This window comes from Myotis myotis, unplaced genomic scaffold (assembly GCF_014108235.1).
Source record: "Myotis myotis isolate mMyoMyo1 unplaced genomic scaffold, mMyoMyo1.p scaffold_m19_p_13, whole genome shotgun sequence".
NCBI classification, from domain to species: Eukaryota; Metazoa; Chordata; class Mammalia; order Chiroptera; family Vespertilionidae; genus Myotis; species Myotis myotis.
In genome coordinates, this window is record NW_023416317.1 from 55,657,162 (window position 1) to 55,681,868 (window position 24,707).

The 24,707-nt window shown below is 59.8% G+C and overlaps 1 protein-coding gene across 3 annotated transcripts in view; it reads left to right on the top strand.

Moving 5' to 3' along the window:
• Positions 1-3,773: 3,773 nt before the first annotated feature.
• The window catches only part of POC1A (POC1 centriolar protein A), a 33,945-nt gene continuing 13,011 nt past the window's right edge, over positions 3,774-24,707 (top strand). Inside the window, exons 1-9 of one of the 3 annotated variants that reach the window (XM_036333384.1) lie at positions 3,774-3,911; positions 6,541-6,625; positions 7,452-7,623; positions 7,966-8,145; positions 9,330-9,437; positions 10,206-10,321; positions 13,551-13,684; positions 15,893-15,961; positions 17,981-18,079. In XM_036333384.1, coding sequence (XP_036189277.1) covers positions 7,463-7,623; positions 7,966-8,145; positions 9,330-9,437; positions 10,206-10,321; positions 13,551-13,684; positions 15,893-15,961; positions 17,981-18,079 — 867 coding nt within the window. In that variant the 5' untranslated portion in view covers positions 3,774-3,911; positions 6,541-6,625; positions 7,452-7,462. Of the gene's footprint in view, positions 3,912-3,959; positions 4,105-6,540; positions 6,626-7,451; positions 7,624-7,965; positions 8,146-9,329; positions 9,438-10,205; positions 10,322-13,550; positions 13,685-15,892; positions 15,962-17,980; positions 18,080-24,707 lie in introns of those variants that run through there. The other 2 variants (XM_036333383.1, XM_036333386.1) reach the window with 2 other exon arrangements.

A 24,707-nucleotide genomic window follows, 5' to 3' on the forward strand; every position in this document is an offset into this window, starting at 1 on the left:
GGGTGGGGTGACTCCTGCTAGATCACCCAGCCTGGAGGAGGCAGGGCCTGGACTCACCCTTAGGTCTGCCGGAGCCTGGCCCAGGCCTGCGCTGCCCTGCCCCCTGCAGGTGGTGAGGCCTGAGAGCACAGACACGGGAGGGGCGGGGGTGGGCTGGGCCACGTGGGCGGTGTCATCCCTGGCTTTCCTCCTGCTTTCTGGGCCCCACCCCCTGGTTGCCTTGGCCCTTGGGCAGGGGCTCTAGGAATAATGACAGGGAAGGAGGCTCTCCTACTGGAGACTGACTGTGGGTTTTGTACCAGGTCAGAGACCTCCCTGCCACAAGGGCGCTTGAAAAGAAGCTGTCTTCCAGGCCCCCCTCCCCATGGAGGTCCCTCCACATTGAGGTTCCTCCAACATGGAGCCCCCCCCAACGTGGAGGCCTTAGTCAGAAATGGAGTCCAGTCTGATGGAGGAGGCATGGGGTGGTGCTCAGTCAAAAAGTGGAGGCACCTCCTCAAAAAACTAAAAATGGAACTCCCATTTGACCCAGTAATGCCACTTCTAGGAATATAGACCAAGAAATCAGAAACACCAATCAGAAAGGATATGTGCACCCCTATGTTCATAGCAGCACAATTCACCATAGCGAAGATCTGGAAACAGCCTAAGTGCCCATCAGCAGATGAGTGGATTAGAAAACTGTGGTACATCTACACAATGGAATGCTATGCTGCTGTAAAAAAGAAGGAATTCTTACCATTTGCAACAGCATGGATGGACCTGGAAAGCATAATGCTAAGTGAAATAAGCCAGTCAGAGAAAGATAAATATCACATGATCTCACTCATTTGTGGAATATAGTGAACAACATAGATTGATGAACAAAAATAGAGCCAGAGGGAAAAAATATTTTAGAATATAGTAGAAATAATCCTGTTATTTGCAGATTTTTAATATTTCCTACAACTTTTGTGATGATATACTGTTAGTATAGTTTTGGTAATATTTAAAATCTTTTTTCTTGAAATATTAATGTTTACTGCATGTGATATTACTATATTTAAAATAGTTTTTCTTGAAATATTAATGTTTATTGGATCTAACATTATTATATTTAAAATCATTTTTCTTGAAATATTAATGTTTATTGCATGTAAATGGCTAATTCTTTTATATATATAAAAAAAAAGCAGAGGCACCAATCCTGGCCAATGCAGGCTGTGCCAGTGGTGGATCCTGCGTTGTCTGTGTGATGTTGGCAGAGTCAACCTCTGCATTTTTTGGAGAATAAATGAGCAAGAGAGGGTGGGGCGGCCCTGCTCCTCCACCCTGATGAGCAAGGACAGAAGGTAGTGGGATGCGGAAAGACGAGGGAGGATGAGGAAAATCTCCCGGTGCCTCTCCTCTGAGCAGGCCTGTTTGGAAAGCATCTTCAAGAAGGGTTCCCCGAAATTCAGCTTTGCAGGTTACAAGTTCCTGTAGATGAGGGTGCTCCAGGGCGTGGACGTCATCCTTTGAACAGTGAATAACTTCAGGGTGTGAGTGATACGCAACTTGTTTTAAGAAGAATGCCATCGCATCTCAGTAAAATGAGCCTGAACATTTCCAGCATCCAGGCACCAATTCCGTGCCGCATCACAGTGAAGACTGGACCCCATGTGGCTCTGTTTCTTGTGTCTGGCCCTCGATCTTCCAGGTCCAAAGGAGATCTATTCCCCCACAGTGCAGCTCCGTGCACCTGCCAGTTTCTGAATGTATTGCATTGGGCTCTGGTTTGCAGGCCCAGTAGACACCATCTTCGGCCTCGGACGTGGTCAGAAACTATCAGGGCCTGGCTAGGTCCTCATCAGTGTTGGGATCTGGCCACGCCGGCCTGCCCAGGGGAAGTGATGGAAGTGTGAACAAAGGGGCTAAGTCATGAGCCTGACAAGCTATGGGGGAGGAACGGCAACATGGAAGTCCCGACAACTTCAGCGACGGAACGAACCACACAGGATGGTCTGATCATAAATTCCCACCCGGGCAGGCCAGGGCAGGTAGTCACGTCCCAAGCCTATAGCTTCCTGAGCAAATGTCAATCTTGGCCTTAAGTGAGCCTTTCCCTTGTTCTTATGCATCTAGAATAATAGACCTTTGAAATTATTTTTTTAAAATTTTATTTATTGATTTTAGAGAGAAAGGGAAACACCAATTTGTTGTTGACTTATTTATGCATTCATTGGTTGCTTCTTTTTTACATATAAATATTTTTATTGAATTTTAGAGAGAGGGGAAGAGAAGCATCCACGTGAGAGCGGAACATCCATCAGCTGCCTCCTGCACGCCCCCTACAGGAGATTGAGCCCACAACCCGGACATGTGCCCTGGGGCAATGGCACCAGCAACCTTTTGGTGCACAGGATGCCGCTCCAACCTACTGAACCACCTGGCCAGGGCTTCAGAGTAATTTTCTTTTCCAGATCTCTGGAAGGCACAACTGCAGGTACCGGAGCACGGGCCCACCCGCCCTGCCATCTCGTGGCCTGCACACCGTCCCCATTTACTGGGAAAGTGAATTACCTGTCCTGTACCCACCAACGTCAAAGAAGTGTGTGCTTCTGCATTTTCCTTTTTACCCAATCCCAGAGATTTCCCCACTTTGCTTTCTCCCGCTTCTTTCATCTACCTCCAATGGAGTTCAGGTAACGTCTTCTTTGACGCTGATGTATAAGCTAATCCAGCCGCAGTACTGCCATTCTCCGAGCATTTCCTCCATCCGCTGAGATTGTGCTTCCAGGCATGTCCTGGAACTTGGTGGCTCAAATAAACTCATAAAACTTTTCTGTAGGCCGAAACCGGTTTGGCTCAGTGGATGGAGCGTCGGCTTGCGGACTGAAGGGTCCCAGGTTCGATTCCGGTCGAGGGCATGTACCTGGGTTGCGGGCACATCCCCAGTGGGAGATGTGCAGGAGGCAGCTGATCGATGTTTCTCTCTCATCGATGTTTCTGGCTCTCTATCTCTCTCCCTTCCTCTCTGTAAAAAATCAATAAAATAAATTTAAAAAAAAAAAAAAACTTTTCTGTAGGCGGGGCATTGTTTCGTCTGTAGAGGTTTCCTGAATCTTGCAGAACATCCCGTCCAGGTCAGTTCCAGGTGGGGAGACGCCGGCAGTGCGGTGCGGTAGGAAGGCCTGGCTTCCCCACAGCAGAAAGCGGGCAGCAACGGCCTCTGGCGGCCAGGCCCCGGGACTGGCTCCGTCCCTTTTGAGCATGTAATTAATTTACAAAGGGCTTCGCAGGGCTGAAGAGTCCAGACAGGGCCAGGCGCACCACACTCCCTCACATTACAAGTGGGGAAACCGAGGCCCACAGAGCGGAGGTATTCCGACCCCAGGTCACACACGAAGCACGGGGTGCACTGAGTACGGAACCGGGTCTCTCCACTCCACGGGTGAGATTCCAAGCGACCGGTGTGTTTGTTAAATCGGCATTTGTTTTCAGCGCGTTCGGAGGAGCGAACCATTAAGGAATTCCCGGAGGGCAAAGAATTGGCTCTTAATAAGGTCCTGAGCGAAAACCCAGCCTACTGAGCGCTTTAAGAGGGTAAACAGACCAGAACTCACTTCCGGGATTCTTCCGGCTTTCGCCGCCGGTGGTTAATCCCGGGCTCTCAATCCCGCCCTCAAGGCATCTTGGGAAATGTAGTCCCAGTTTCCTCCAGACGTCAGGTGGTGGCCGTCTTGGAACTGCATTTCCCAGCAAGCTGTGCTCTCCGGCTCGGTAACCGGGCTACGGGCGGGTGGGGCGAACGCCTCGGCCAGGGCTTTGGAAATTCTCAGGGAGGATGAGCGTCGGTGGCCAGAGGCCTTGGGCGGCGCCGTCCACAGTCCGCCTGGCTTGGCAAAGGTTGGGGCGGAGGCCGTGGAGACGGCCCTACAGCTCTGCTTCCGGTAGGGGAGCAAATAGCCGAGGCGCCGCGTCTCCTTTAACCGCGGTGGGCGGGGCGAAGGGACGCGACCGGCGTTGCTATTGGCGGCGGTTGGGGGCGCGGAAACTGAACGCGCCGCAACGGCAGCGGCTGCCTTCTCGGGCTCCTGCGGCGCCTCGGGCGCCCTGGGCCCCGCCATGGCCGCGCCCTGTGCGGTAAGTGCTTGCTGGCGGCAGCCGCCGGGCCTTCGTCTCCGCGCACGGACCTTGGGTATCTGCCCGGGGCACTGGCTGCGGGGGACGAGGGCCTCCGGACTCCGAGCCCGTCTCCACGGCCCCGGTTTCCCGCCTGCAGGGCGCGCTGGGTCGGGGCGCCTCCTGCGTGCCAGGCCCTGTGCGGGCGGCCGGGCGAACGTTCCCGCGGAGGCCAGAGGGGTTGTTTCGAACTTGCTGGCCCCCCGGCTGGGTCGAGAGTCCGGGAGGCTGGGTGGTGGCCTGTTGGTCCTCGTAGGCACCTGGGGACTTACTTGAGCCGAGGGCCCCCGCATTTTGATCCCTAATCTAGTGCTCTCCCCGCAAGACCCCGCCCCGTTCCCACTGAATACAAACCACCTTCGGGGGGATGGACCACAGAGTCATGGGGGTGGGGGAGAGGTGTTGGAGATGCCAGGGGCCCCGGGTCAGGGGTGGGCTTGAACTTGTCTCTGCCCGCGGAGCCTAGAGGTGGGCACTGTCTTACGCTGGTTCTTCCTAGGGAGTCGGGTAGGGCAGTTGCGCTGTTGGGGGCCCTCCCCCAGCTGCCACTCCCTCTGTTGTTGAAAGGGGACGCGGGCAGGTGTGTTGGGGGCGGAGCTGGGCCCCGGGCCGTGGGGACCTTTGTTCTGGTTACAGCTCTGTCGGGTGGCGGTGACCCTGCTGGGCTCCCGGGTGGTACTTGGGGGCGGGGGGGGGGGGGGGGACGGTGCTTACCTGCTGGGAGCGACCTCAGTGCCCAGACGGGAGCTGCCCGGGAGGGAGAGGCTCCCGCGTGGGCCTGCTCCACACTCCTGGTCGGATGATGCTCGGGGGGTCCTGACCGGGGGCCTGGCGCTGGGTGGGGTGGGGCTGGTGGCTGCCACCGGGCGCCTCCTCGGGTTGGGTTCACAGGCCGCTGCGCCGTGGGATTGAGCGCAAGGGGGTGCGATTCCTGGGATGCGGGGCTGCTGAAAGGCACCCGTTTTCTCTCTTTGGGTCTCAAAAAAAAAAATAACGATGAGATTATTCACATACCATGAAATTTACCCTTCTAAAGTGTAAAACTCTGTGGTTTTTAGTGGCTTCACAGCGTTTATTATGCAACCATCATCACTGTCTCATTCCAGAACTTTTTTGTCAGCTCAGAAACCCCCATACCCAGTAAGCCGTCACCTCCTTCCTGTTTCGGGCTCTCCCCCAGCGCCTGGTAAACGCTAACCTATTTTCTGCCTCTATTCTGCACATTGTGTATAAATGGAATCAGACAAAACGGGGCCTGTGTGTCTGGCTCTTTCACTAGGAATATGTTTTCTGGGTTCACCCGTGTTGAAGCGTGTAGCGTGTGTCGGTGCTTCGTGCCTCTCATGGCTGAGTGACCTTCCGTCCGTCATGTGGGCAGACCCCATGTTGTTGACCCATTCGTCCCGCGAGGCATCCTGCCAGCACTTCTCAACCTGTGGGTCACGACCCCTTTGGGGGTCGAACGACCCTTTCACAGGGGTCGCCTAAGACCATCCTGCATATCAGATATTTACATGACAATTCATAACAGCAGCAACATTACAGTTATGAAGTAGCAACAAAAATAATTTTATGGTTGGGTCACAACATGAGGAGCTGTATTTAAAGGGCCAGCAGGTTGAGAACCACTGTGTTAGGCTGAAATGCTCGGAGCATTTGTGTGCCGGTGTTTGTGTGGGCACGTTCTCAGTTCTTTCGGGTGTTTACCTTGAATTGCTGGGCCATTTGATAAATAAACTCCTTAATTTTTTTGAGGAGCTGGCAAACTGCTGCTTACAGGGGCTCATTTTCCTTGTTCTTTTTTTACGTCTTTTTGTCTATTCTGGCTGTCTCACATTTTCATATGAATTTTAGGTCAACTTGTCAAGTTCTGTAAAAAAAAAAAAAAAAAAAAAAAAAAAAAAAGAAGCTATCTGGGATTTTCACCGGGATTATGTCCAATCCATGGAACAATTTGGGGGATATTACACCTTAAAAATATCAGGTTTCCCAAACTATGGGATATCTTTCCATTTACCTAATTGTTTTTTTTCCTAAATTTCTTTCAGTAGTATTTTATACTTTTCACTGGATACGTCTTATACTTCTTTTGTTAAATTATTCCTATTTTACATCTTTAAAGTGTATCATAAATAGAATTGTTAGCTGACTTTTTCGGATTGTCCACTGGTGGTATACGGAAATACAATTGATTTTTATATGTTGATTTTGTATCCTACAACCTTACTGAACTTATTTGTTAGTTCTGATGGTCTTCTAGTGGGTTCCTTAGGGTTTTCTTTATACAGGGCCCTGCTGTGGGTATTGTAACCGCCCCGCCCCCCCCCGCCCCCCCCCGCCCACCCAGAAAGCCTCTTCCTCCTCCAGCTGTCCCACACTTGACCCTGGTCTCCCCAGGAGGACCCCTCGCTGGAGAGGCATTTTAAGGGCCACCGAGATGCAGTTACCTGTGTGGACTTCAGTCTCAACACGAAGCATCTGGGTAAGAGGAGGCATCTTGTCCTGGGCACGAGCTGAGAAGGCCAGGCGTCCCCCGGGGGTGTGGCCTGGGGAGCAGGGCACTGTGAGGGCCCACATGCTCCCTCTGGACCTGCGTCGCACTTCGGGCAGCCCACTCTCTGGGTGCTGGGCTTCGAGGCGTGAGCTCAGAGAGGCTGGGCGCCTTCCAAAGAGTGAACACGGCCTTTGCGGGTGGGACTGGGGTCTGTGGTCCCCTCTTGGATCTGGCCCGTGCAGTGGGCTCACACAGCGGCTCCTTTTCCTCAGGCCTCCACTGAGTGTTGCCCACGGTGATGTGGGCGCGCCCAGGAGACGCCACCAGAGGGAAGGATGTGGAGCAGGCCCAGCCCCCCCCCCCCCCCACCGTGCTGCAGCTGTGCCCGCACTGGGCTTTGTGCGCTGCTGGCGTGGCTGTGTCTTGCTTGTTTCTTTGGGCGAGATTCCCTCTTCATCTCAGGGGCAAGCTCCCCGCCAGAGGCTGCTGGTCTTGGAAACTAAAATCATTTTTGGTCCATTTTGGGACCTCCCTTGGCTTCTGAGTGGTCAAGGCCATTGGGTTGGACTTGCTCTCTAGTGCCCTCAGGGGGTGGGGTGTCTGGGGGACCTGCAGCCAGGGCTGGTGCAGGAAGGCGTCTCTGGTCCGGTTCCCATGCCCGCCTGCTTCACTCGCCTGGTCGGCATTCACTGGCGGTGTGGCCTGTTCCCGTGGGGCCGGGGGAGCTGCTGCTCTCCTGTCCCTGTCACCCCAAAGCCCTGCCGGAGACGCGAGGCCCAGCAGAGCCGAGGGTCAGGTGTCCCGCTCTCCTCAGCCAGCGGCTCCATGGACTCGTGCCTCATGGTCTGGCACATGAAGCCGCAGTCGCGTGCCTACCGCTTCGCGGGCCACAAGGACGCCGTCACCTCTGTGAACTTCTCCCCTTCCGGACACCTGCTGGCCTCGGGCTCCCGCGACAAGACGGTGCGCCTCTGGGTACCCAATGTGTGAGTTCCGGACTGTGTGGTCCTTGTCTGAGCCTGGGGCCCTGGGGCCAGCGCTGTCCCCACCCAGGTCCCCATCCTGGTCTGGACGATCACCGTGGGACATCTCCCCACTCCCGAGGAGGTGCCATCAGAAGCTGAGGCTTCATGGGGGCCCTCCCATCAGGGTCGGGAGAGGAATTGGGGGCTGAGCCCGGCCATTGTGGAAACGACACGCCTGCTGCTGCTGCACGTGGGGGCTGTGGACGCTCAGGCCTGGGACTTAGGGATGGGCTCCCAAGGGGCAGAGCCAGCTTTGATGCCAGAGGCCCTCACATCGCTGATTCTGGATGCCTGTCCTTGCAGCAAAGGTGAGTCAACGGTGTTTCGTGCCCACACGGCCACAGTGAGGAGCGTCCATTTCTGCAGCGATGGCCAGTCCCTCGTGACAGCCTCCGACGACAAGACAGTCAAGGTGTGGTCGACCCATCGCCAGAAGTTCCTGTTCTCCCTGAGCCAGCACATCAACTGGGTCCGCTGTGCCAAGTGAGCGTCCTGCCCGAGACTCGGAGGCCCCGGGGGTGGGGGGCACAGAGGGCCTGCCAGGTGCCAGCATTGTGACCTTGGGCACATTAGCCACTCCATAATCTTCCTAAACCTCCGCTTCCTTATCTAGGCGATGGAAACTATAGTACCTCTTCCACTGTAAGTTGTTGAACAGCTTCTCTGAGCTGATGGGTGACAAGTGAGTTATCTGGTTGTCATGGTGACCGACATCAGGGCTTAAACAGCCCAGGGCAAGATAAGATGTCAGCACTGCCACTCTCCGCTTCCTCTGACTCCTCCTGGCAGCCCTGCGGGGGGTGGGGGTGTAGGGGTGTCACTCCGGTTGTGGATGAGGAAACGGGCTCAGAATAGGGCAGTATCTTGCCCCAGGGCACAGGGTGGGCGTGTGCAGAGCTGGGTCCAGCCCGTCCCTGGCACTGAGGTTGCCTCCTTTCCCAGGGGGGTCTGCTCCTCGGGTGGATTTTGTCCAGATCTGTGGGACGGGGCCAGGCGTCTTGCTGGCCTTCCCTTTGGTGTGGGGAGCGGTGCTGAGGGGTGGGGTGACCCTCAGGGCCTTTCAGAGGCCAAGGATTGCCAGCACATGTGTCTGCTTCAGCTTTTTCCTTCAACAGAGGTCTCCCCTGTCAGACCTCTGACCCAGTGGAGGAGGTTGGGGGTGTCTGCGACACTGGGAACCATGGGAGTCAGAGGTCAGGGACTGGCTGTGTTCTGGGGACCCCATGCAAGCTACATGTTCTCCAGGGCACCTGTTCCCTGTGCTGGGAGGTCCCTGAGGCTCTGAGGCCTCACCGTCAGGCTCCTGAGAGAGGAGGGGCCAGGCACGCAGACAAGTGGCGGCGCCCCAGAACCCCCACATTGTTGCTGGCAGCTGTGTGTTGCTGACCCACTCGGAGTCACAGAGATTCGGGACCTGGAGCACTGTGGGCTTTAGGCCACCTTAACACCAATAGCGCCAGCAGTCAGTGCGCACATCGCCCCTCCCATGCCTGCCCCATCTCACAGAGGGGCCGCCACGGCCCAGGGGCACTCGGGTCAGAGCGAGGCATGTAGCCTGCTGGTTCCTGGGGTCAGGTAGTGGGCAGTGCAGGAGGGTGGCTGTGGGAGGTGGTGTGGCGCCCGTGACGTCTGTCAACTTGTGGTGTGCTTTGCCTCGCCTGATTCAGGTTCTCCCCCGACGGGCGGCTCATCGTGTCCGCCAGTGATGACAAGACTGTCAAGCTGTGGGACAAGACCAGCCGGGAGTGTGTGCACTCGTACTGCGAGCACGGCGGGTGAGTCCCTGCCGCCTCCGCCCGCGGTGCTGCAGAAAAGCAGGGCCCAGGCAGCCATCTCTGCCACGCCCTGGCTCCAGCTTTCCTAGTGGCTGGCAGGTTCAGCCCCATCCCTGCCAATAAGGGGGAAGCTTAACCCCTTGGGGTGAGCTCTACCCCAAGGCACGTCATTCTTGGGGCCCCTCTTCACTCTGTGCTCCTCAGAATTGTGACGTCTCTCTGAAAGCAGTTGAACCCACACACCCAAAAGCACGTAGGTGTGATGCCTGTGCGGTGGTGGCTTTATAAGTGAACGGGATCGTGACCTTGTGGCGGGCGGTGGCTCTTTACACTGCATGTCATCGGGAGCGGGAGGGGCCTGCAGCTCAGCAGGACGCCCCTGTTCTGGGTTCCTAAATGCACCCGAGCTTCGGCCTCCTCAGTGAGAGCCCCGCTGAGAGCTGGCCACGCCACCCACCTGGGGTCCCGCCCGGGCACATTGAGGGCCCCAGGCCCTGCTGGCCTTCGCGTGCGCCTCCAGCCCCGGCGAGGGCGCCCTCTCTGCCTCGGAGCCCCGAGCAGCCGCTGACCTCCGGCCTGAAGGCTGCTTTCTTCCTCGTATTTAGAAGTTGGTGCTGGGCCTTGTTCAGGTCTCTGTCACCGCTCCTCCTCGCTCCCCTTGGCCACCTGCTACAGAGACGTGGGGGGCGGGTTCTGGGACAGCACGAGCAGATGAGGGGGGGCGGCGCCAGCACAGGCCTCTGTGACGTGACAGCCCTGTCTCTCCAGCTTCGTCACCTACGTGGACTTCCACCCCAGCGGCACGTGCATTGCGGCCGCCGGCATGGACAACACGGTGAAGCTGTGGGACGTGCGGACCCACCGGCTCCTGCAGCACTATCAGCGTGAGTGTCCTGCACCCGGAGCCTGCGGACGGCCCTGTCGGTGGGAGGCGCCCGGTCCGCCAGGATCTCCGGGGCGGCAGCCTCGGCCAGGAGATGGACCATGGCACGGCCTGGCGTCCACCAAGCCCTTTGTCCCACTTATGAGGGCCGGATGGGGAGCCCTTGCTGGGTCAGGGCTCCTCTCCGGGGGCACCCCAGGCGCTGCCGGTGCCACTGCCTCCCCCTGTATTAGAGGCTCTGCCCTCCAGGGCCGCGCTGGCAGCCCTGGACCTGCACAGGGGACTAAGTTTAAAGTTCATGGGCTCACTTCCAGAATTCACACCTGAACACGGGAAGGACACATCTGGACAAGGTGTGGGCCTGGGGTTCAGAGCAACACCCCGCAAGCCTTCCTCGCGGATTCTCGGATGCTTGAGGACAGCACTTTCTTGGGGTCATCAAAGTGACAGGCCTCCAAGAAGGGGGAGCGGGTGGTCTTAAAAGCACGTGGTGGAGGGGGCTCTGCACCCACGTCAGTGTCTTAGCTGCGTGACTTGGGTGGGTCGTGTCCCCTCTGGGCTTCCTGGGGCAACGATGGGGCCTCTCGCAGGTGGTGCTGGGAGGATAGAGTGGGTCCATGGAAGAGCTTGGAAAGTGCCAGGCCTTAAGCGGGAGCCAGGGAAGTCCGAGTGACCATGACAATGATGCTGCTGATGCTAGGTCTCAGTCTGGAGATAGGAGGTCTGGTGTCCTTGCAGGCCAGCCTCCGTGGTCAACACCTGCAGTACCATGCACGGCCACCAGGTGGCAGGGCCAGCCGCAGGAATCGATTATTTTCTCCACAGAGCCCTGGGGTTTGTCACTGATGATGCCCATTTCAGAGGCGTCTAGAACAGAGGTGCAGTGGGGGTCTGCCCTCTACTTGGCGGCCACGCCTCTCCCCCCTCCAGGCTTAGAGGCCTTTCTTCTGCTCCAGGCAACGTTGGGGAAGGTGGGCTGGCACAGAGGAGCCCTGGACGGGGAGAGTGTGGAGGTGCCGGTTGCGCAGGCTGCCCCGTCCTTGAAGGGGTGGCCACAGTGCCCTCGGTACGGGGTCCTGAGGATGGTCATGCAGTGCTGGCAGCATGGCTGGGGAGGCCGGGCCCACCTCTGATGGGTCAGGAGCCTGGTGGTAGGGGCAGCAGTGGGCATCCATTGGGGAAGGCCTTGAATGCCATGCACTGGCCCAGTTCCAAAGGTGCAGGCTGGCTGCAGCGCTGGAACCCGCGTCCCTGGAGTGAGGGATGAGAGGCACGTGAGGACCAGTGCTGAGAGCTGCGTGGCAGGAAGCAGTGAGCCTGGGTGGCAGGCAGGTGGGCTGCCCGTGCCCGATGTCCGAGTGGGGGCCGAGCATCAGCGGAGCAGGGTCAGGCCGGGCTGGGTTTGGAGCAGAGGTAGGAGCCAGTGCTGTGGGTGGAAGGGCCAGCTGGGCCCGGGGATCTAGCATGAAGAGAGCCGAGGCCCCATCCTGGGCCCCTGCGATTGTGGGGCCACGGAAGAAAAAGGCCCACAAAGCACCCAGAGGAAGGGGTGCAAGCCCCTCTCCCAGCAGGAGGGCTGAGGAGGCAAAGCCAGGGGAAGCAAGCGGGGTGTGCAGCGGGCGGTCAGGAGGGGGTGGCGCAGAGCAGTCGGGGAAGGTGGAGGGTGCTGTGGAGAGGTCCCTGGGTCCTAGGGAGCAGGCTTGGTGGTGGGGGTGGGGGAGGTCAGCAACTGGCAGGGCTGGGGACTCGGGTGGCCTCAGGGGCCCAGGCCCGAGGGACCCTGTGGGGAGGTTTCAGCCGGGCTCTGCTGCTGCCCTTCCCTCTTGTACCAGCGCCACTTGGGAAGCCCAGCATTGTGTCCCCTGCCGCCTACTGTGGGTCAGAGGCTCCGGGGAGCTTGGGGTACCCCGCAAACAACCGAATTCCCTTGGAGCTTTGGGCAGGGTACGTGGTGATGTTCACAGGGCAGCGAGCCCATCCCCCACCCTAAGCGCCAGGAGAGCCTGGGGGTTGGGGGGCCACCCTCTGTGTTGCTGGAGGGACCTGGCCAAGCAGCCCCCAGACAGCCCCATGGCAGCACCTTCTCCGGAGAGGCTCTCTCCTGCCCAGAGGGAGGCTGATTCCCTAAGAGGGACTCCTGGTGCCTGGCAGCAGCCACCTGCGCGGTGCTGTCCCTGATGACGAGGAAACCCTGGGGGAGGTTTTAAGGACACAGTGACAGCCAGGGCACCCCGGTGACGGGGGAACACCAGGCGCTCCTGAGTGGGCTTTGGGCACGTGAGGATGTTGTCTCTATTGGGAGAATTCCGTTCACGACACTGTGTGGCCAGCTGTCCCATGGTCATGCTCCCCGCAGGGCATGTCTGACCGCTGGGTGGATGGCCCTTTGGCTGGAGGAGGAGGCTGGTGTGTTTGTCTCGGGCGAGGGGCTGTTGGCTGCGGCCGCTCTGGTTCCCCAGCTCAGCAGGGAGTCGGCAGGTGCCGGGCCTGGGAGCGCCCGTCCTGCGGAGGTGGGCGAGGCCCATATGTGCAGCCCACACTAGCTGTTCAGACATGTGGCCCGCAGTCCCTGCCCCAGAGCCACAGTGTGCTTTGTGGCTTCCAGGCACGTGCAGGTCCATCACCCCATGACAGGCTTGGGGGTCAGCAGAGCAGGGCTGCTCCCCGTCTCACAGGGGCAGTTTGAGGCTTGCCCACGGCCAAGCAGCGCAAAGCTGTGAATCTGGGTCTGCGACTCAGGGCCCCGAGTCTGGCTTCTGTCCATCCCACGCTGGGCTCCTGGCACCAAGTTGATTCTAGTCATCGGCTTGCCCAGGCCCCTGAGGGCTTGGCCTGCCCTCGCTGGAAGCGTGAGCTAGAGCTCCGAGTCCCCGTTCTCTGTCCCCTGGGCCTCAGCCCCCCCAGGTGTGGTCACGGGGTTTTACCGCAGCTGTGCAGCCAGCTGTCCCCCTTGGCTTGGCCTCTGAGACCGAAAGGGCTGGTCAGAGGCAGTGCAGTCTCCCCGCTCCAGCCAGCTTGTGGGCCCTTCCCCACCAGCCCTGTGAGGTGTCCACGGGACATTCACGGGTCGAGCAGCTGTCCTGGAAGGCCGATGGGGCTCCCCAGAGCTCCTCTGAGCAGGGCACCCCGGGCCAGCCTCGGGGGCCCTGATTGGCCCTGATGGCCCGTCCTCAAGCCTCAGCAGGGCCCCGGGGCCTCCCAGCCACGCCTGACGAGTGTCCCTTCCCCAGTGCACAGCGCTGCTGTGAACGCCCTCTCCTTCCACCCGTCGGGAAACTACCTGATCACAGCCTCCAGCGACTCGACCCTGAAGATCCTGGACCTCATGGAGGGCCGGCTGCTCTACACGCTCCATGGGCACCAGGTGAGGGTCGGCCTGCGCAGCGTGGAGTGGGGCCGATTGAAGCGGCAGTTTCTGTGGTCCCCTCGCTGCCTGGGCAGTGGGGTGAGACGCAGGAACGGGTTTGCCCCCATCAGACCTATGACCCCCATCAGAGTGCTGGGCCTGGCCCGGGAGCTCAGTGGGGTGGGAGGGGTAGGTGGCATCTGGACGTGGTTGTCAGACACCACCTGGGCTGGTTGAGTGCCGCTGTCCCCTCAGGACCTCAGGCATCTCTGTCCCGCTGGAGTGGCGCCTGGAGCCGCTGCCCTGCTGGCCTCGGGGTCTCTGGGGTCTCCAGGCTCTTCAGGCACCACTGCCCTGGAGACTCAAACAGCGAGCGGGAGGGAGACCTGCACATCTGTGTGGGAGCACCTGGGCTCGGGGGCGGCTGTGCGGGAACTCCTGGGTTTCAGGGTGGCTGTGTGGGGGCGACGGTGTGGGGTGGCTGTGCGGGAACTCCTGGGCTCCAGGCTGGCTGTGTGGGGCAGCTGTGTGGGGTGGGCTCCACACCTGAGTGGGGCTTTGCCCGGGGTCTGCAGGTCTGCTTGCAGTGCCCCTAGTAGCCCCACCCATCAGGTCTCCTTCCCCAGGGCCTGAGTCCCAGAGGCCAGGCCTGGTATCCGAGGGCCCCGGACTGGCTGGGGGTGCAGTGCCCTCTCTGAGCTCTGCAGTCTTCTTGTGCCACCTGCCTGGGCCCTGCCAGAGAACAGGAGGAAAGGGAGTCCCTGCTCCTTGCTGTGTCCAGGACACGTGGGGCCAGGACTGCCCAGGAGCCTCCTCTCCCAGCCCCCTCGCTGCAGCAGGAAAAGCCCGAGAGGGAGGGCTCCCACCCACCGCGCTGCCCCCGAAGCCGTGTCCCCGAGCCAGGCCCGGAGCCGTGTGGCACGCGGGGAGGCAGTGCCCTTGAAATCCAGGCTTATTTTTCTGTATTTTCTGAAGCATCTCAGGCCGTGCTCATTTGGTTTAGGTCCCAGAGCTATTTGGGAGAGGGTGGTGGGCGGGGTGTGGGTGGAGTTAAATCTGGTGTTTGTGGCTGTGCAGTTGGTGTTCGTGTCGCTGTGGAGTGACTGAGTGGCACAGGGACCAGTGGCATATGGTTCCACGCGCCCCAGCTGGCCCACGGTGCGGGCAGGCAGCCGTCGCTGAGCCCGGACCCCACCCAGGGCTGCTGTCTGTGCTCGGAAGCTTGGTCGTGGTGCAATCACAGGCTCAGATACAGACCCACCGATGTTCCTGCAGCTTGTGCACACAGGGCCTCGCTGGGCTGGGCAGTGGCCACCAGGGGCCTGGCCTGCCGGGGGGTGAGGCCGCAGTGTGACTGGCCTGGGGCATGTGGGCCGCCTGGGCTGCTCCAGTGGGAGGGGAGGTCACACCTCCTGGCTTGGATAACCAAGCGGGGGAACAGCCCTGGCTGGTTTGCCTACAGACCCGAGGGTTGCAGGTTCAGTCCCTGGCCCCGGTTGGGGCAAGTGTGGGAGAAAACCAGTCAATATGGCTCTCTCACCTCTCTGTCTCCCTCCCTCCTTCTCTCCCCCCCCCGCCCCCCGTCTCTTTCCCTTCTACTCTCTCTAAAAATCAATGGAAAAAATATCCTCTTGGTGAGGATTAAAAAAAGGGGGGCGGCGGGACAGCTCATTAGTTTCAACATAACCCAGCTGTCGGCCTGGCCTCTGTCACCGGTCTGCAGCCCACGTTGAGGCCGGGAGCGGATGTCCTTGCCAGAGGAGAGCCTCTGCGTTCTAGGGCAGCTGCTCCGCCCAGGGGTCCTCCTCGCTGACAGGGCCACCCCGGGATACACAGCCACTAAGCAGACGCTGGCGAGCCAGTGCCGGAGCCTCCTGGGGGGTCGGTAGGAGGAGGGTCTGAGTGCGGGTCGGAGGCCAGAGCACCCGCCGCCCAGGCCGGGATCAGTCGCTGCCTCTCGGGCTGCTGGCCTCCGTGGGAAGTGGGGACAGTGGTGCCAGCCCAGCGTGGCTGCCAGGGTGGGCTGTCCTGCTCATTCCACAGTCCGTGACCTGCCTTTGTCCTGGCAGAGGTCTTAGGGTGGCGCTCAAGCCCGGGTTGGGGAGCGAGGCCGAATGAGGCCCTCAGCCCTTTGTCCTGTGGCTGCAGTCGCTCAGCTCCAGGTTTCTTGCGGTGCTTCTGGAATCTAGGTGACCTTTGCGTGTGTGCTTTCTCGCTTGTTCGCAGGGTCCGGCCACCACTGTCGCCTTCTCCAGGACAGGGGAGTACTTCGCTTCTGGCGGCTCCGACGAGCAGGTGCGTAAGGAGCGGCCTGGATCTCGCCGGTGCTGACCCATGGGCGGTGCTGACCCACGGACAGTGCTGACCCACGGGCGGCTGAGGCGGCTCGGGAGGCGGGGCCAGCGCTCCTGGTGGCTTTCAGTGGCCACCAAGGCCGGGGCTGGGGCGGGTGCTCAGACCCAGGGCCCTCACCTCCCCACAGCAGGTGCCGGCCCCGTGGCAGGGTCTCAGAACGCTCACCGCTCACACCAGCCTGGGGGCCTGGCTGCTGCCACGGAAGAGCTAAAACAAAGCTTTAAACCACTTCTTTCTCCTGATCATGTGTGAATAATGAGGTCATTAGTGGGTGCTTACTGCGAGCCGGGCGCGGAGGCCATGTGGCCGGAGCTCTGCCTCACTTAGTCCGCACGGCAGCCTGTGGGCGGCCCGCTCATCCCCCATCCTGTGTGTGGCGAGGAAACAGTTTCAGCAGAGCTGGGGCGCCCTGGGGCACCCACTCCGTGGTCAGCGCCCTTGCCTCCTGGCCTGCCTGCGTGCTGTTGGCGGGGGAGGGCGGGGGGTGTCAGCATTTTCAGACTCCAAGGCTGCAGAGAGCTCGTGTGAGGGGGCCTGGCCTGTTTGTCACCCTGTGAGCTGAGGCCCTGGGGTCCGGCCCAGGCCTGGCACCTGGGAGGCCTCGGGGGCATTGATGACTCCGCCCGTGGGAAACCCCTCCAGGTTCCCGGGTGGCTGGCTGTCCAGGGAGGAAGGCGGCCATTCTGAGCCACTCCTCACCTGGTGGATTGCCCAGGAGGCCTCTCTGATGCCAGGCCTCAGCTCTGACCGTTCAGCCACCCTCCCAGGGAGCCCAGCTCCAGCCCTGTGGACCGGTGTTGGTTGTGTCTCTGCCAGGAAATGGGGGTTGGTGCAGGGGGACTTCCAGCACAGCTCAGGTAGGGGACGGCAGGCGTCTTCCCAGACCTGCACTAGCGCCTGTGCGAACCACGAGGAGGAGGAAAGCAGAGGGGACCCCGAGCCTTCCCTGGGTGGGGAGGCCTGGCTCGTTGCATGGGAGGCAGGAAACCAGGCCAGTAAATTCACGGCACACGACAAGTCCTGGTGAGGATGGCACCGGTCCAGGAGGCAGCCGGTAGCACGCAGGGCTTCTGTCCACACTGGCCCATTCCCGGGCAGCTGCTGCCTCCCTGGTCGGTTCTGAGAGCCTCAGGGTGACCTCTGCCAGCATCCCTTCCTGTCCTGGTGGCCCTTTTGCTGCTGAAATTGGCTCAGCAGTGGGTTGCCCGGGGCACGTTGAGTTTGCATCTTACGTGGATACGGTGGCCGCTGTCCTGGAAGTGGGCCTTCCCGAGGGCAGCCACACGAGGCTGACACCCTCCAGCAGGGGGCGCCCTTGCTGCCCAGGAGCCTCTAGTCGTGAAGGTCCTCGCAGTGGGAGGTGAGCTAGAGCGGGTGTAACCGACTTCTCCCTGGTGCCAGTGTCTGTGCTGAGCTGTGAGCCTCCTTGCAGCCCTTGAGGTGGGAACTAGGATCGTGCCCTTTTCACAGATGAGGAAACTGAGGCACAGAGGGTTGAGTCCCTTGCCTAGTGTTGAGTAGAACCGGGATCTTCACTCCCTGTGGTCTGGGCTGGAGTCCACATGCCCACCACTTCTCATGGCCGCAGGCCAGGCCACCGCCCTTGGAACCGCTGTTTTAGTGGGGAGACACGATGAGGAAAAGGGGCAGATTAAGCAGCGACGCTGGTGCTCTGAAGGAAGTCGGGGCCCTGGTGAGAATTAGCAGCGGCCAGGACGCCCAGGCAGGGGACCAGCAAGTGCAGAGGCCTCGTGGTGGCCCGCCCAGGTTCCCGCCAGGCCTGTCCAAAAGGCCTTCTCTCTGCGGAGGTGGGGCAGGTCCCAGAGTTGAGTTGGGGTGTCAGGTGGGGATCACTGTCCTGCCTCTGGCCCAGAGCTATGGGGGTGGCCTGTGGGCCCATCTTCTCCAGGAAGGAGTGGCGAGGGTGTCTCCCCTAATTCTGTGTGCTTGTCTCGGCAGGTGATGGTCTGGAAGAGCAACTTTGATGTTGTGGATTATGGAGACGTCACGAAAGGGCAGAGGCCTCCGGCCGCACTGGCCAGTTCCTCCAGGAGCCTGGTAAGTGGCCTGCAGGCGGGTTTGAGCCTGGCGGCCTGGGTCTCGGTGAACTGCATTGGGCTCGGAGGTGGTGGGGGTCAGAGGCTGGTCACGGACGGGACTAGTAAGACTTGTTATTTAGCGAATACACTTCAGCCCTCGTGGTGTTGCTTTGTTTCAGATCTGGGGTGAGCAGCCAAGGCGGGAGGGCTGCAGAGCAGGCCGGCTGCCGGGGCCTGGGCCTGGGCCTGGGCAGTCCACTTGGCAGGGTGTTGCCATGGCACCCACTCCTGTGGGGGTGAGGCCTGAGGCACGAGACCACGGCACCCCCGGTTCCTGGAGGGTGCGGGCTGAAGCCACAGCTGGGCCCTGTGGCTCTCACTTCCTTTTGTTTAAACCACGGAAAGGAAGTTCCTCAGCTACAAGCCATTTCAGCACCGTGGTTGGTAAGAGGGCATTCCGTGTTCCTGAGTTAAAATAGGCAATGCTATCTGGGGGGAAACTGATAGCTGATAAGCCTCACTGAGTAAGGTGCATTCAGCTTTGGCTGAACCCACGCTGAAGCTGAGGTTGCGAGCCGGGGGGTCTCGGGCTCCAGTGGCCGCAGGCCGGGAGCTCCTCCTGGCCCTGGAGGCAGCGTGGCCTCTCCCACCCCCGGAAACTGGCCTGGACAACAGGAAGCAGCTTGTCCAAGGCCCAGCGAGCCAAGGCTGCCCAGAATAGAACCGGGAGGCCTGGTCCCTCCAGCCTTGGGCTCTGCTAGGGACTCCTCTTCCCCACACTCCTGCCCTTCCCCGCCCCAGCAAGGGAAGGACCCCACACCCCTCTTCTTGGACAAGCTGCGGGGCCTCTCGTCCTTCAGTCCTGGCTCAGAGATGAGGTGGGCTCCCTTGCTTCCCAGAACGGTGGGGCCTGGTCATCTGGGAAGAGGCCTGTGGGCAGGGAGCCAGCAGGACACGGCAGGGTGGGCCTCCCCACGGGGGGCTCAAGTGGAGGGAAGCATGTGGGCTCTGGGTCTGAACCCTGCAGTGTGGTTCCAGGCAAAGCCCCCCTTCCCTGGCCTGGGTTTACGGTGAATAACAAACAGGACCTCTAGGAACTGGTGTTTTTCAGTGAAGATCTCGCTCCAGCCTACAGACCAGAGATTGTCCTTGCCCTTCCCGACTGTGGGCTCGGCTGCACGGGGTCAGGCCTAGTGAGTGGTGTGGCTGCCAGGGGCTTGGCTTCTCGGGAGCCCGTAAGCACCATCGCTGTGCCCCCTTCCCCCCCAGCTCTCGGATCTGTGACCCCGCCCCCAGCTCTGTGTACTCCAGGCCTTGGCCCTGAAGCCGCATGAGTCACGCCCGGGCATTTGAGGACTGTAGGAAGCCCATCGGGGCCAGGTGCTGGGTCTTGACTTCCTGACGGTGGGCTTGTTAGAGTGTGGCAGTTAGAAGGCAGGGAGGCAGACAGGGCGGGCAGCCCCCCGAGCCCGGACCCCCGCCCAGGACCTGGCTCTGAGGCGTTCAGCTCCTGTTGGAACCAAGGCCGTCTCTGAGCCTGCTCTGAACGGGGCCCTGTTCACTGTGGAGCTATTTTCAACCTCGGGGGAAATTCACAGCTTATTTTTAGGCGCTTTCCATGTTGAAAAGCAAAAGCCATTTCCCAGCCCTTCAGAATGTGAATAATGGGTCTCACTTTCTCCCTTTTCTTGGCCGAGTTGTGGTGAGGGTTTCTTTGCTGTGGCTGGGGAGCTCTCTCTGCTTGGGGGGCTGCAGAGGAAGGGCTGAGGGTGGGCAGGAAGCTGTGAGGCTGGAGCGAGGTTGGAGGGTTCCGAGCAGGAGGCCTCCGGAGGGGCTGTGGGGCCCGCGAGCATCCGTGCAGCCGGTCCTCGCCGCTCACTCCCTCCTGCTGTCTGCTTTGGGGCCTGTCCCTGAGGCCTAAGGACCACGTGTCTTGGCTGACCGTGGCTTTGGCACCTGCCCCTCAAGTCCCAGCTGCCACAGGACTGATTCTGCCTCAACCACGGAAGCATTTAAAAATCACTTCGAGTAGCAAAGTCTCGTCTATTCCGATTTGTTCTCGCCCTCCCTCCACACATCTCTGAGCCCATTATGCAACTGGGGAGGAAGGCTGTGGGCGGGGGGAGTATGGAATTCTGGGTAATTCAGGAAAACTGAACACCCACTCGGTAAGTTCTTGGGGCTGGCTGTCCTCCAGTGCAGACAGCAACCTCAACTTCTAGGGCGAGGCCCTGTCTCCTCACCTCACGTGGGGGAGGCCAGGCCCTCCCTGCTGACCTCCCACCCGGTGGCCCATGCCAGCGGCCTTGGCGCCGTGCCTGGCACCTGGCAAGTGCTCAGCATTAGCTATTTTTAAATTGTTCCTTTTCCTTCCTCCGTCCCATCAAGAGCGGATGACTCCTCCCCCCAGTCAGGGGGACTGTTCACACCTAGGGGAGACCCACAGGCCGCTGCTCCTCCTGCCCAGGACGCCTCCGGGCAGGTGCTGAGGACCGGGCCTCAGGGCGGAGCCAGCCCTGGAGGAGGAGGCCTCCGCCTCCCTGAGGATGGTCTGTTTCTGCTTTGTCTCCTCTGGTTCTGAGGGTGGAGGCTCAGCCACGCCTGCACCCTCACTTCAGCTCCCGCGCTTTGTTTTGGGGTGCTGCACAGGGCTGGGCCTGACGTAGGGTTCTTGGGCCCGGACCTGCCTGTGCCGAGGCTCTGGGGTCCGAGGAGTTGGCGTCGAGGTGAGGGGAAGGCCCGCTTCCTGCTGCCGCGTAGACCTGCTTCCTCCAGGAGCGTGGTGGACGTGGGTCCCTTACTGACAACGGAGGGTTCCGGCTGGGGTTGCTGTCCGTGGAGAGAAGTGGGTCTGAGGGAGCGCTTGGCAGGGAGGGGCGGTGGGTGTTGGGAGCAGGAATGAACCCCCGGTTTACATGTCTTAGGAGCCGCTCCTTCCTCCCTGCACTCCTGTTCTCCGCGTTTCTCAGACTGTTCAAGGGGCTCTTGGCAGCAGGTGCGTCAGAGGGAGCCACGCGCGCGGGCATCTTGGGAAAGTGTTGGTGTCACGGGCCCAGACTCCAGCACAGCGCCTGCCTCTGCGCCTGGGCTCGGCCTCTGGGGCCGAGATGGGCCTCTTACGTGCTGGGCTCTGGCTGAGGAGCGGCCTGCCAGTGCCCTGGTCCCTGGGAACGTGAGCCTGGTGAGAAGCAGTGGCCCCCGCGCTTCAGCGCAGGTCCCCCTGGCGGCTTGTTAGAGCCCAGTCAGCTCAGTGAGGAGTCTGCGTCTCTTAACAGGCGTCCACTGCCAGCCACGGCTGCTAGAAGGCAGCCTGCCCACTGTGACGTGATGCAGAGGCAGAGGGTGGGCAAGTCACTGGCACCTGAGTCTCCTTCCCTCCGTCCTCTCTCCCGGCCCCCCCCCCCCCCCCCGTCCTTCCTTCTGTCCTCCTCCATGCTACTTTTTCAGACCCAGAAACCTGAAAATGGAGGAACGGATCCACAAGTGGAAGAGCCCCGGTTGCTTAAGTCTCACTGATTCTTTGGGCCGTCTTCCTGTTCCCCAGCAGAGCTACACTCATCCTTTCCAGGTGGCACCTCCTCCGTGCAGTCTTCCCAGGATGGCCAGCAGCTGGGAATCCACCCCACCCCACCCCCAGGCACTCTGCTCAGTGGGGCGGCCCCTCTCTCTGGAGGCAGTGACTCACAAGCCTCCCTCGTGTCCTGGGGGCGGGGGCTCGCTCTCCTGTGGTGCCCAGCACGTGTCTGGAACAGGATGGTCAGGACGTCAGTTCCGTGGACACGGGCCTGAGGGCAGCGTGGGGCAGCGTGAGGCTAGGGGCGGTTCTGGCTCTATCCTTTGGCATTTTGAGGGTCCCCTGACTGAAGGAACTTTCTTGCCTGGTTTGTTGGGGACGGGTGGCATGGGGTGGTCTGGGCAATGGAGGGTGGTGGAATATGCGTTTCTGGAAGTTTCCGTCCTTTTCGTTGTCAGTGGGGATAAGCCCTTTGCAGCTTCTGTCTTCCAGATTGGATGGCAGGCTGGCCCATGTGGTGTAGGGTGCTGGGTAATTCTCGTGTTCATGTTCTCACTGGTTACCATGGAAAAATCAGAGTAGACAGTTTCCATGGAGATTATCTTTAACTTAGTTTCTTGGAAGGTGCAGACATGGCTGCGGGTTCACTGGACGCTCAGGTGCCCTCGGGGCTTTCTCTGTGGCTGTGTCTGGGCTGCTCTGAACACGTGTGGATTCGGGCAGATCTGCCTCCTGTGCTTGAAGAGGCCAGGACGAGCAGGGGTGACCCTGTGCCTCAGCTTCCTCTTGGGGGTCCCACTGCGCCAGCTCAGCTCTGCAACCATTCAGATTGCCCAGGAGCCTTTTTTATTTTTATCAAAGCAAAGCAAAAAACCACATTGTGGAGATTCCTGAGCGAGCGCAGTGGAGAGAGCAGTGTTAGGAACCCCATGCACCCATCTCTAGCTGCAGCACTTCACCATGCATTTCGTCACCTCCCGCGTTTTAGGAGAGTTGGAGTATTTTCATTTGGTCCCAGATAGATTATTTTACCCCAAATAAAGGCATTTCTTGGTTATATAACTGCAGTGCTCTTATCACCTCCAACAAAATTACTAATTCCTTAGGACCAGGGCCTAGTCCATATTCACATTTTCACATTGTGTCACATAGGAGGTGGGGAGAACACCCGCTCCCTCCCCACTGAGGTCCTGGTGGTCAGAGATGCGCTGTCCCCTGTTGGGCTGGGGGCTGGGGAAGCTTCAGGGTCCCCCTCCACCCCCCTAACCCCGTCCTCCAGGACAGTTGTGACTGTGAGCCCCAGGAGCCCTTGTTCTAGCGAAGATGTGCCCGCAGGTGGCCAGCTCCTGCCAGCTGTCGATGGGGGGCGGCATCCGCTGGGGGCGCTGTTTCTCTTCGCTGCCTGCGGGGGAGGACGGAGAGGTGATGTAACCTGAGTTCACCCAGCTTCGTGCTGCTTTATTTTCCAGGACAGGGAGGCTGTGAGACCCGGGGCTGCCCTCCGGCAGCGGGGGCGAGGCTCTGGCTCCTCTGCGGCCCACGTCTCTGCAGGGGAGGCAGGGCCAGTGGGTTATCTGTCTTGGCAGGCTTTGCTCGCGTCCTGAGATGCTGCACAAAATAGGAATTGCCAAGCTTGGGAGCAATGCCCGGTGTGGTCAGTACCTCTATCGCTCTCCATTGAACTAAGTGCAAGGAGGGTTTAAAATAGCCAGCCTTTGTTCCTGAGGTTTTAACAGTTCAACTCCAGCAGTTCCACTGAGCTGTCTTCAAGTGGGTCTATGAATAAACGCCACTGCTCCTCTCTGTCCCCGAGAGCTCCCCTCGGTGTCTCCCAGAGAGGCTGCTCTGCTGCTCATCTTCGAGAGATGCCTCCTCTGCGGGACAGCCGCACATTCCCGTCCAGAGCCACAGACCCTGAATGAACCACACGGAGGTGTGACCCAGCAGGGGGTCACCGCAGAGGTCAGCGCCCCTGTCAGGTCAGCGCCACGCAGAGCCAGGCCTGTTGGCACGAGCCGCCTCCGTGGTGTCCCTGGCAACCACGCATAACCTCACCCCACTTGTGAGAAAACGCCAGGCAGACCCAGATGAAGGCACATGGGGCCATACAGCTGATCAGTACTCTCCCAAAGCGCCAAGGTCACAGGACAAGGTCACGGAGGAACTGACATTGCGGCAGGCGGAGGAGAAGCCGCTGAGCGCAGCCTGAGGGCCTGGTCAGGCCAGCGGGATCCAAGGACGTTCGTAGGAAAGCTGGGGGAGTCCAGTGGGGCCCTCGGTTTGGCTGATGCCATTGACCCGGTGTTGATTTCCTAGGTGACCATTGTCCTATTGGTTATGTGAGATGTTAATACTGGGGACACCTGCCCAGCCAGCATGGCTCAGTGGCTGAGCATTAGCCTATGAACCAGGAGGTCACGGTTCTATTCCTGGTCGGAACACATGCCCGAGTTGTGGGCTCAATCCCCAGTAGGGTGTGTGCAGGGGGCAGCCGATCAATGATTCTCTCTCATCGTTGACTTCTATTCTATCTCTTTCTCCCTCTCCCTCTGAAATCGATAAAAAAATTTTTTTTAAAAACTGGGGGAACCTAGGAGAAGAATAGATGACAATTCTTTACCACCTTTTGCAACTTTTTCCTAAGCCTAACATTAGTTTAAAGGGGTTTAATTTTTTAAAAAACCTACAGTCAACACATGGGCCTGATCAGAAGCCTTGAGCTCCTAGTGTGGCGGCCTCAGCCTCGATGGGGGACCGAGGTGCTTAGCGCCAGCGGCAAGGCCCTCGGGCATGTGTGTAACTGAGCCGCGCAAGGGCCGCCCTCCCGGAACAGGTGGTGGTCCACGGGAAGCACCCTGCACAGCTGTGCACTCACTCAGCCAGCAGGCTGGCTCCGGAGGACACGAGCAAGGTCGCCAAGCAAGTTGAAGGTTTAAAGAAACCAGGATCCGTCTTGGGTTCAGGGCTATGTTTAGAACCAGAAGTTTCCTCTTGTTGGACTCCAGGCCGGAACCTTAAATTATAGGGCAAACGAGGCTGCCGTAAATCTAGTCCACAAGTCTGTGGGGCTACAGCACCAGTGTTCCTTCAAGCTGGGAGTTGAGAAAAGAGCCGTGTGTTTTCCCGTGAGATG